This window comes from Eucalyptus grandis, chromosome 6 (genome assembly GCF_016545825.1).
Source record: "Eucalyptus grandis isolate ANBG69807.140 chromosome 6, ASM1654582v1, whole genome shotgun sequence".
NCBI lineage: Eukaryota > Viridiplantae > Streptophyta > Magnoliopsida > Myrtales > Myrtaceae > Eucalyptus > Eucalyptus grandis.
The window spans coordinates 11,577,474-11,589,692 of record NC_052617.1 but is presented as its reverse complement, the minus strand read 5'-3'; the positions used below and the strand labels follow the sequence as shown (position 1 = coordinate 11,589,692).

Below are 12,219 nucleotides of genomic sequence, written 5' to 3'. Positions count from 1 at the left end.
TCTTTTTTTTTTCTCCCTTGCTCGCTACCCATACTCTTCTTTGCTCTCTCGGCATATTTTTCACTTTCATTGTTAGGTATCAATCAATTGTTTCAGATCCTCCAAATTAAGAAGGTTAACAAAATCGAGAAGAAATACGATGAGGTCCTATTACCTTGGAAGTGGTGACTTCTCTGAGTTTTGGAAGCTTTCATCTCCCGATCTGAATCTAAATTTGTGAGTTCTTTAGAGGTGTTTTTGTGCTTGTCCAACCTCACTCTATCTAGATTTAGATATGGGAGCTTTTTTCAACTTGTTTTTAGTGTCTCTGTATCACAACGATGTAGAAATGTTGAGCGTGCATCGCCTATTGGATAAACAAGGAATTACGGTGGATGATGTGGGATTTAGTTATTGATTGCCCTTTGTTATGTTTTGATGCTAAGACAATTCCGTTCTTGTAAAATCAAAGCGTGCCAATCATAGCAACTTTGTGTTTTGTTGTTTTACTTTACTGTTTGGAATATGCTTTATTTTAAACTTCTTATATATCGTTTTGAGATATGAATAAAATATTTACTTTCAATAAAAAGAAGAAGAAGAAGAAATCCACTTTGGAAACATTTTTCCCAACCTGCCAAAAAATCAAGTCTATTCAACTTAGACCTACAAATTTCCACGTTGTTTTGGGTCAACCAACCTTGAGCGGACTCGTGAAGAATCCTTTTTTTATTTTTTGGTGATTAAGTGTTGATTGAAATTTTGTGATAGTCAGAAATATGACAAAAATAATTCTAATACTCTAGGCATATTAACATTCGTCGACTGAATTTGTTTGTGGAGTCATTAATAGATTTTTTTTCTAAAAAAAGGTGACAGATTTTCTATTGGGCAGTTAAAACGTTTTGCCTAGTCAGTACAATTCACCCATCCGGAATATACATACATATATGTAGATCACCTTTTTCTCGAGGCGTTTTAGACGTTTTCTTAATTCTTATTATTATAAATAAAGGCCCTACTTTCTACTGGCAGTCGAAACGTTTTACTTAGTCAACTATGGACCCACCCCTCCGAAATATATATACATACATAGAGATGACCTTTTTCTTGAGGCGTTTTAGACGTTTTCTTAATTTTTATAACTAAAAATGAAGGCCTTACTTTCTACTGGACAGTCGAAACGTTTTGCTTAGTCAAGTATGGACCCACCCATCCGGAATACATATAGATTACCTTTTTCTTGAGACGTCTTAGACGTTTTAAGATTTTTATATATAGATCGCCCCAGGCAGGTCTCCGATATTCGTCGAGGCGTTCGGCTCCTTCCTCTTCACGAAACCAGTTCTTCACTCCGCTTCAGCTATAACCTTGTTTTCCATCTCGGACGCTCTCTTAGGGTTTCAACCCCAAGCCCTCTTCTGGCCAGCTTGGAGGTACTCGCTCTCTCTCAATCTATCTACTCCCTTTTCGTTCTCCCATTTCTCTTCTGTGAACCCAAATTTTTGCACTTCGGTCTCTAGTTTATGTCGCTCCGTAATCGTCGATTTATGGGTTGGCTGGGTTTTTCGTTTATGTATTCTCTACTACATAATGGTGCCGGTGAGCCCAGAACGAAGACTTTTATTGCTTTATAAAAAATAAATCATCATTAGCTGAGTGGTCAGTCAAGTGTTTCGTCCCAGATGCTATAGATCCATGTCTGAACTACGTTGCAAATCTCAACTCAAACTAGCTTTTGGAAGCCACCGGTCAAGTCATACTTGACGCTTGTAAACTGGAGAGTTTACCATGTATCCTTAGAATTAGTTTGTAAAGAACCCAACCAAGTGAATGGAAAAACTTAAGGGTGCAGCTGAGCCCAGGCTATGAAATTTTGCTGAAAGCGGAGTCAAGGGGCAAGATTAGGGGCTGAAGGGAGATGCATGATAGAGATATTACCCAAGAAAGAGTTCGCAAGCCCATGAACAGTGAACAAGAAAGAAAACCACGTTCCCAAAGATAACAGTGAAAAAATAAACAAAAAAGTAGCTACAAATTTAAAGAGCAAAATTTCCAGAACCCAGTTAAACATGCCATCTTCATATCCGAGAGTGAAAAGAGAACTTGGGTAGAAATGATGGTGGGAGTCACTGAAGCAGGGCCTTTTCTAAAAGAATTGGGGATTGATGAAGATTTTGACCCAATTCCGAAGTCCAAAATTAATTAAATATCTTACAGGCCTCGGCGCCATTCTTCACCCAAAAATTCAAGGTCTTCCTTGAAACTTATCTGTCCATTCTTTTGTGGGATACAGAGAAAATGCCTAGAGAGACGGACCCCTTTTGGAAGTATGTGAAATTGCTGCCTAACAAACACTGGAACTGCAACTTCTGTGGGAATTCGTATGCTGGAAGCGCGACCAGGATCAAGGCCCACTTAGCTGGAGTTGGAGGATATGGGATCAATGACTGCAAGAACGTTGATGGCCGAGTGAGATCGGAAGCCCGGAAGGCGATGAAGGGTAAAAAAGTGGTGGAATCGAGCAGCAGACCAGATAACGATGAAGTGGGTCTGCATCAGCCTGTGATTGCAAGCAATGAAGATGGTCGGCCTGTGATTGCAAGCAATGAAGATGGTCGGCCTGTAATTGCAAGCAATGAAGATGGTCAGCCTGTGATTGCAAGCAATGAAGATGGTCAGCCTGTGATTCCAAGCAATGAAAATGGTCGGAGAGAGACTTCATTTGTTGCCATGCCATACCTGAGCTCTAATGCCATAAGCAATGGTCGGCCTGTGATTGCAAGCAATGAAGATGGTCGGAGAGAGACTTCATTTCTTGCCATGCCATACCTGAGCTCTAATGCCATAAGCACTGTAGGTGCAAGTTCATCAGACTTTCATCCATCGCATGAGATGAATGTGCCCAGTCAGTATCTTCCTACTCAAAACATGACGACACATGGGGACTTTTCATTCTGGACACAACCTCCTCAATCTCATGCCGTTGATTCTAACATTCAGCCATGGAATTTGAGTTATCCTGGTGGCGGCGGAGACCTTGCACCTGAAGCTTTGACTAACATGCCACCCCTAGTAAATGTAGAAGGGGGAGAACCCAATGCAGAGGTTCCACAAGGTATGTGCAACTTCGAAATTCACCATATGTCAAAAGCTCATGCAGGATACCGAATTTGTTTTCTAATCCTTACCTAAGAATTTGGATATAGCAGGACATTTAGATTCCTAATGGTAATAGAAAATGAACAGAGGAGTTTAAGAGTCGGTCAATAATACTCAATAGTTCTTTGAAAAAGAACAGACAAATGCTTTTCAAGTGTGACTTTCAAATCTTGAAAAGCCATGGCTCTCTATATCCCCTCAAATCACCTACGTGAAGACATTTACTTTTAAACAAATGAACAGAGTCGTGTGAACCATGGGAGCTTCGAGAGAGAGAGAGAGAGAGAGAGAGAGAGAGAGAGAGAGAGAGAGAGAGAGAGAGAGAGAGAGAGAGAGGGAGGTGTATAGGAGATCGCTTGATCAGTGAACTTTCCTTGCTAGTGGGCTGACTTTGGCGATGGACAATTATATCAGTTTGCATAGGCATCGGTTCAATTTCAATCTCATGTGCCAAAATTGTGAACATCATTTCATATTTCATCCATGTTTCCCTTTCGTATTACCAAAAGCACTTCCAAATTAAAAAAGAGGATGCATAGAAGGGGTAAGCATGCATTTGGTAGGCACTTTCCAGTTTTCAAAATATTTTCGATGTGTCGAGGGGACTGGTATTGTCTCGACGGCTTCACAAAATTCATGAAAATTTCCTTGTTTCCCCTTCAACGAGTCCAAATGTGTTCTGATCTCATATTTCTTGGCCAAGCAACGCATTTATAAAATTACGAGGGTTTATATGCTAATTACTGTTGGTGATTTAAAATAAAGTGCTGCATAAAAGATATGTCATGGGAACCTTTGATGTCTGTCAACCGCACAGAGATAGGAATTATCTTTGATCATGCATTTGATCATATCTAAATACTTTAATTTCAAACTAAAAAGTATTAGATGAACCTAAAATTTAAATTGACTGTTTCTCGATGGATCACAAAATATGTAATGACAGAAAAGAAGTCATCATAAACATATAATTATTTTCTGACAGCGTACAATAAATTATTTGCTCTTTCAATGATTCATACTTACCTCCAAATCATCCTTTAATTGATTGTTTTCACATTCAAATGCCGCCTATATGAGACTTTAACTAACAACACCTTCATTCATCTTAAATTTAAATGATATGAATATTGCTTGTTTTCATATTTTTGAATGAGTATGGTTGGAATTGTTGGGACATTAACGCAAGTATGATAATGGGACAAAATATTGTCATGCATTGTCTCCAAGCCATCGATAATATATGGTTCAGTTTTCTCCTGGTGCTATTAGTTACCATCGCGTTTGAGTGACGTTCAAATGGGTCACCCACCAATCAATGATCCAATTGAAAGCAAGAATAGTTCTTTTTTTATAGAACAGTTGGGATATTAGTCTTCCTACCTTAGATGTAGATATGAGGTATATCTCCTTTTTTTTTTAAGGTTTTAATTTCAAAATTCAACTTAGGGTCTGGTTAAGGGGACTTTTATTTTTAACTTTTGGGGTTGATCTAAATTTTTCTAGTATTGTACCGCTCAAACATTTTGAAAGAATAGATACATCAATGTTAGCATCTATAAAAATATATAATAACAAGCTCATTCTTGAGTGTTGCCTTTAGGAGTGACACTTAGGAGTCTAAATTGAAAGAGATTGCTTATTCTCTTTGCAAGTAGTATTTTCTTGCACTCTCTACTCATTTTGCCTTTAACTAGGATACTTACCCCATTCAATCCCATGAGTTTTATCCGGAAAAAGGATTAGTTTTAATAATCTCAATGTTGCAGATTAGCAATTATTGAAATCTCAAACATTTTTTATAACGCTTTTTTTTATAAAATATTTCTTTGAAAGATTTTATTATTTTCTCTTAATACGACAGTAATGGAGTTGATTTCATACACGTTTCTTTATGTCATGTAATAACTACCATGAAAAATTCCTAACTGTTATCAAGTTCATATATTTTACACTAACATATATTATGAACTTGGAATTGCTCTTTGTTTAAAACATGAAGATTCATATGAAATATGATACGTTTTCACGAGTAATTTATGCTAAAATTCATACTTCAATTTTCATTTGTTTATATTAATGTAAAATATAGGGAGAACCACTTTTCATACAGGCCTAAATATCAATTCAACCCATCCCATACAGGCCCAGATATTTCCTCAACCCATCAACAGCTCAAAGCAAACCGATAGCAACAGGGCAAGTGCTCTCGCCCAAACCCAAGGACCGCCAAACCCAACACCCCACACCCCCCCACACACTCTTATATATATTCTCTTATATATATTTACACTTCATCTTATTTCATTTTGTTCTGTGAACATTATGTTTCTAGAAAATACTATGAGTATTTCCTTGATGTTAGATGCGAGGACGGATGATGCACTCGTCGATAGTCAACCAATTGCTTGTGGGCTGGTCAACGAGAATATGCCATCTCTGAAAAGAAAGCTGGAAGAACTAAGCAATCAAGAAGCAGACATGGATGGGTTGGAGACATGGTGTAGGAAAGCACAAAGGATTAGTGGAGAATATTGGAGCACGTTCCAAGCATTCCGAGAAGGCAGATCTCTTTCTCCACAGCAGGTAGAAAGAGTAAATGATTTGAGCAAAGAAGTTAAAGATATTCTAGGCCACTGTAGCTTCCCAAAGGGGTCGACAACACATGCTGCTGGATGTAGGAAAAGTTTGCCCTTGGAAACAACAGAGCTAGTAGACAAGGAAAGTAAGGAGACAATCGAAAAGATATGCGGCTATTTAATGGAGGATGAGATTTTCGTCATTGGCATTTGTGGAATGGTGGGAGTTGGCAAGACAGCCATTTTAATGCATGTTTATAATAGAGTACTTGAGAATCTTGCCTTCAATGATGTGTTTTGGGTCACTGTACCTCAGGAGTTTAACGTCTATGCACTGCAAAATGAGATTGCCAATGCACTAGGACTAGACAATCTCTCAAAGGATAGGGACGTGAAGAGGAGGGCGTGCATATTGAATAGGCATTTGAAGAGCAGGAGAGCTGTCTTATGCTTAGATGGTCTGTGGATGCACTTTGACATTGAGGATGTGGGAATTCCAGTTGAGAATGCAGGCATTAGGTTGGTACTGACAACTCGATCACTAGATGTATGTCATAAGATGGTCTGCCAGAAACAAGTCGAAATAAGCCCTCTATATCGGCCAGATGATTGTTGGGTCTTATTTCTAAAAACACTTTGCTTTGGGAGAGACCTCCCTTCAGAAGTTAAAAAAATTGCAAGCTCCATTTTGGATAAGTGTGGGGGTTTGCCACTTGGGATCATTGAGATTGCAACTCACATGAAGGAACTAAAGGCAGTGCATGAATGGAAAGGCTTGTTGCAGCGATTAGAAAATTCGATGATGGAACTTAATGTGTTAAAGAAACTGAAACTCAGTTTCGTGAACTTGGGGAATCTTCAAGTGGAGCAGTGTTTATTGCATTTAATACTCTGTTTTGGAGAGTACTTCTCTGAAGATGAAATCATCAAAAAAGTTTTGATAGAGTCTTTCATAGATGAGGGCTTGTTAAGTGGAATGGCCACCCGGCAAGAATTGCACGATAGGGGAAACACCATATTGGACAAAATAAAAAGGGCTTGCCTGGGGGTTAATATAGACGAAGAGCGTCTCTTAGTACACCCCTTGATAAGGGACATGGCATTGCAAATAGTGACGAGCACAACTCACATGGTCAAGGCCAACATGGGATTGAAAGAAATTCCAGAGGATAAGTTCTGGACCGATCACCTAGAGAAAGTCTTCTTACAAAGCAACGATATAGAAGAAATCCCATACGGCATATCGCCAAATTGCCCTAAACTTATGAGGCTGTCATTGAATAACAATGTCTCTTTGGAAGCCATCCACAAATCTTTCTTCAAGCATATGAAGGGGTTGAAGGTTCTAGATCTCAGCAAAACGAAAATCACGGAATTACCGGACACCATGTCTCACTTGGAGAGCTTGGAAGCACTGTTACTTCGAGGGTGTGAGGAATTACGTTGTGTACCTTGTGTTCGAAAGTTGGGTTCCCTAAGAAAGTTGGACATGAGTGGGTGTACCATGCTGGAAGAAGTGCCAAAGGGGATGGAGATGTTGGTAAAGTTAATGTACCTCGATCTACATGGCACAAAGATCAAGACACTACTAGAAGGAGTGTTGGGGAAGCTGGTGAACTTGCAATATCTGGTGATTAAAAAAGTGACGGCAAAAGAAGAGGAAGAGGAAGAGGAGGAAGAGGAAGAGATAAAATTAACAAAGGTGGAAGGATTCTATTGCTCTGTTCTAAATGTTGAAACATTCAATGCGTGCGTGAGGCTTCTCGAGCGAAACAGCTCCCAACCATATGAACTGTGGTTGAACGAATTAGGAGAGCACTCCTTTAGAAATATGCATGAGAGGCATATAATCATCAAAAGTTGCCGTAGTATTGCGGCAAGGGTAGATGGAGAAATTGGTGGGGATGGCCACGCTCTACTTCCAAAAAATGTGCGAGTACTGGAAGTAGGACGGTGCAATGGGGTGACAAGTTTGTGCGAGGTAGGCCCACTTTATGATCTAGAGGAGCTGAAGATAGAGAAATGGGAGAAGCTGGAGGAGCTGGGTGCTGTCCACTTCCCTCGCCTACGGAGACTATATATCTCTGGGTGTTCCAAACTGAAGCGTCTCTTGAAGGAGGGGCATGATCTCCAATATCTACAATGGTTTAAAATCGAGGGCTCAGAGGAACTAGAGGGGATTGATATAGTGGCACCTTCTCTTTATAGTATAGAAGTGTACGGGTGTCCTAAAATGAAGAGGGTGGTGGAATGGGAGTGGCTGGAAACTCGCCTTCCAAATCTGAGGTCCATTAAAATAAAACATTGCGAGCAATTAAAGGAGATAATAGGTGAGCGAGCAGGGCCTGCCGGTGCAACTTATTGTCTTGCAAAGATTGAAATAGAAGGATGCAAGAGGCTGGAGAGGGTGCTGATGATGTGGGGCCTCCCGCTGAGCGTCCCTTTCCTCCGACATTTATCAGTCAAAGACTGCAAGGGCATAGAGGTGATAATAAGCTCTGCTCCCGCCACAATGCATCTCAACTCAAATTTAACACACCTGACTCTATGGAAACTTCCGGCGCTGGAGGCCATATATGATGAGACCGTGAGTTGCCATTCAATCGAATGTATCGATATAAGAAATTGTCCAACGCTGAAGAGGCTTCCTAAGATTGACGATGGGCTCCCTTGTCCTCCCCGCGTTGTTAAAAATATTTGGATAGATCAGCAGCTGTCGCGGTTGCGGTTGCTGGAGTGGCGCCAGTCCCTTTTCCAACCTGTACTTGAACGCTTAGCCCGGATTCATGGTGAGTGACCCGCAACTTTTTACTTTCTTTTATCCTCTCCATCTCCTGCCGGTCCTTCTAAGGATCCACTTCAGTGATACAGTAAGTTTCTTTTTTTTTTTTTTTTTTTTTTTTTAACTTTACACCACATGGTTAGACCCAGTGCGTATGACTTTTATCACAGCTCGAAAGAATGCCAAAATGGTTATATTATTATTAAGATTTCGAAAAAGAAAACACTCCCTTCACTTTGAAAAAATAATACTGGCAACAGTCCTCGCTCTTTTTTTTTTCCCTCTTTTTCCCCTGTTGTACCTTAAAAATACCGCACTTCTTCTTCATTTTGGTAAATTACGACGTTTGATAGTGCCAAAATATCAAGTCGATTCTTAAGTTGTACCTCATGAGTCAGGCGAGTATAGGAGAGCGTGTTAAATGTTTTTCACATTTTCTTTTTGTTGCCTATTCTGTTTTAACTCATCTAGTGCCTCTATTTTCGCTTTCAAACTCCCCTCTGATTTTTAAATTAATCACTGTACTTTAATCAAAAACTAAACCAGTGTAAATTAGTCTTTTCTCGTTTTTAGAAAGGAACACCTTTCTTGGACTTCCAATTGCATATTTGCACATATTGAATTTCTTCGTGTTTAATTTGATTAAGTTTTTTTGGTTGGTAATCTGATTAAGTTCAATTGGCCAGAAAAGTCTCTAATTTCTTCAGATTGTTTACATTCTCTGTTTAATTTGATTGTCAAAGAAGTGTCTAATTTCTTTCATTTGTTTTCTTTAGAACCTCGTGAAGAAGAGCTTTCCGATCAAAGCATTGTTAAATATATTGACCGTATTGCGGCAAGGGTAGATGAAGAAATCGGTGGGGATGGCTGCAATCTACCCCGGAAAGATGTGCAAGTACTGACAGTAGGAAGGGGCAGTGGGGCGACAAGTTTGAGCAAGCTAAGCTCACTGAAGAATCTAGAGGAGCTGACTACAGAGGATTGCGAGAAGTTGGAGGAGCTGGGTGCTGTCCACTTCCATTGCCTGCGGGTACTGAAAATCGCTCGGTGTTCCAAATTGAAGCATCTCTCGGTGAAGGGGGATGGGTTTCCACATCTACTATGGTTTGAAATCAATGGTTTGGAGGAACTGGAGCAGATCGATTTAGCTGCGCCCAGTCTAAAACTTATGGAAGTGTCCCAGTGTTCTAAAATGAAAAGAGTGGTGGAAGGGGCCTGGCTGGCCACTAGCCTTCCAGATCTGAAGTCCATTAGAATACAACGTTGTGAGAAATTAGAGGAAATAATAGGCGGGCCATTGCCAACCAAGCACACTTGTCTTACAAAGATTGAAATAGATAGATGCAACAACATGAAGGGGGTGCTGCTGACGCATGACGTGTTGCCCCACCTCCCTTCCCTCCAACAGATTACAGTTGAAAACTGCGAGGGCATAGAGATGATAATAGGCACTGCCCCCGACATGACGCAATCTTCCTTCCCAGAGTTTACACGCCTGACTCTAAGGAATCTTCCGGAACTGAAGGAGATATGTGATTGGATCAACACTTGCGATCACATCCAATTTATTGAAATAACAAGATGTCCGAAGCTGAAGAGGATTCCTTTGCCACTGCGCCCACGTGACAGTGGCCTCCTTTCTCCTCCCCCCTCCCCTGGACAGATTTTGATGGATCAGGAGACGTGGCAAGCACTTGACAGTGGCCTCCTTTCTCCTCCCCTCCCCTGGACAGATTTTGATGGATCAGGAGACGTGGCAAGCACTTGACAATGGCCTCCTTTCTCCTCCCCCCTCCCTTGGACAGATTTTGATGGATCAGGAGACGTGGCAAGCGCTGGAGTGGGACCATCCCCTTGCCCCTATCTCCCTTGAACCCTTCGTCGAGTTTATTTCTGGTGAGTTACCCACAAGTTTTACATTTCTTTTATTCTCTCCATCTAAAGATCGATCTCCCACGGTACGGTAAAATCTCTTTTTTTTTTTCCCGAACTGTATACCAACTATTAGGCCCAGTATGTATAACTTTTATTATTGCTTAAAAGTAAATCAAAATGGTTGTATTATTATTGAAAATTAATTGCCATGGCATCGTTCAAAGAATAATAACGGCAATTTTCTAAAACTTAAAATTGCCAAAATATCGAGTCTAATTCTTAAGTTCTACTTTATTAGTCGGGACAGTTTAAGAGAGCATGTGATCTGCTATTTTTTTCCTTTTCTTTTTGTTGCCTTTTCTATTTTTACCTTATCCAGTACTCCTATTTTCAATTTCAAACTCCTTTTGGTTTTTAAATTAATCGCTTTACTGTAATAAAAAAATTAAATCAATGTAAATTAGTTTTTCTCGTTTTCAGGCGTCATTAAGCAAATGAGCCAGAGATCATGTTTTTGTAAGCTCTCTCGAAATGCAGGGCCATACATATGTTGATAGATTTTCATTAATAGTCATGTGGCATGATATTTTTATATAGCATGATGATGATCTTTGCAAATGAGTAACAAAATTCAATCGTTCTATACCCAGAATGGTGAAGTTGCAGATAATCAGTTGAGGATGAATTGTCTTCTGATAGCAGTAGACATCAAAGCTATTGCCATTATCACGTCGTCCTGCTCGATTGATTTTTGAAGTACCTCCGATTCCTGTGATGACAGATGTTTAATTTGTTTATGCCTTCTTTTCCTTTCTGTGATAAGCATCTCTCTCTGTGCTTCTCGGTTTGTCTTCCTTGTCAATTATAAACCAATAGCTGGACCAAATGTATGAGACTCCAAACACGGGTTGGACTTTGCAATCACAATCCTAAGAAGAAAGCTAAAAAGGGCGGCCCGCAACGAGACGTCCATCTCCTCCCTGAAAATCAGCTCCTCCTTAAAAAAAGGGTTATTCGAATTGAAAAAGAAAAAAGAAAAGAAACTCCTCAGAACAACAAATTCATCTCTTCTATCGGTTCTACCGATTATCTCTCCTTTAACACATAGTTTAAATCAAGAATAACATTATAAATTTCCCGAAAAGTGTCTTCCTGACACTTACAAAACAATCAATCGAGAAAAGATTTACTTTTGCGCACTTTTAACATGATTCACCCGTCCATAAATTATGGAAGAGGCGTGGAGGGCGTCACATGCGTCGAGAATTGCCACTTCAAGTAAGGATGACACTAGAGAAAACACATCCGTTGAATTTTTTTTTTTTTTTGGGTAAATGACACCCATTAAAAAGTCGAGAGATCCCCACTCGAAGGAGAAAAAGTGCTCTAGAATTAGTAATAAGGGAAAAGCCGATGTCACAAGGGCGTCGTCCAAGGGAAATTCGACGTCTTTATTTATGTTTAATCCATTTCTTTGCACTATTTTTTTTTTTGGAAAAATTCCAAAAAAGGGCTCAAGTGTCTTTAATTTTTCAAATACAGGCCTGAAGTGAACTTTTATTTTAAATAAAGCCTAAGGTCAAGGACATTTTCATCAAATTTTTTTTTTTCCTTATTTCTTCTTTCTTTCCTTTTTTTTTTTTTTTTTTTTTTTTTCTGGTTCTTTCTTGCCGATGGCTGGCTAGCGGGGCATTGGTAATGCTTGCAAAGGGTTGGGCGAGGGAAGGCCTCGCTTGGGCGAGGCGACCCTCGCCCTAGGGGAGAGGCCGCCCCTCTCGGCCATCAATGAGGTCGGCTCTCGCCAACCGCAGGCGAGGCCGAACCTTGCTTGCTTGTAGCTAG

At 40.0% G+C, this 12,219-nt stretch overlaps 1 protein-coding gene across 2 annotated transcripts; it reads left to right on the top strand.

Moving 5' to 3' along the window:
* Positions 1 to 1,284: 1,284 nt before the first annotated feature.
* LOC104448368 (probable disease resistance protein At4g27220) lies at positions 1,285 to 11,285 on the top strand. 2 transcript variants are annotated; one of them, XR_005552285.1, is made up of 5 exons: positions 1,285 to 1,415; positions 2,276 to 3,097; positions 5,507 to 8,509; positions 9,279 to 10,398; positions 11,028 to 11,285. XR_005552285.1 is itself a non-coding variant. In XM_039315986.1 (4 exons), the coding sequence occupies exons 2-4, from the start codon at positions 2,281 to 2,283 to the stop codon at positions 10,268 to 10,270; spliced, it is 4,812 nt and encodes a 1,603-aa protein (XP_039171920.1). In that variant the 5' UTR covers positions 1,285 to 1,415; positions 2,276 to 2,280; the 3' UTR covers positions 10,271 to 10,683. The 2 variants fall into 2 exon arrangements, 1 of the variants encoding a protein (XP_039171920.1); XM_039315986.1 differs by lacking the exon at positions 11,028 to 11,285 and having other exon boundaries at positions 9,279 to 10,683.
* The last annotated feature ends 934 nt before the right edge of the window (positions 11,286 to 12,219 follow it).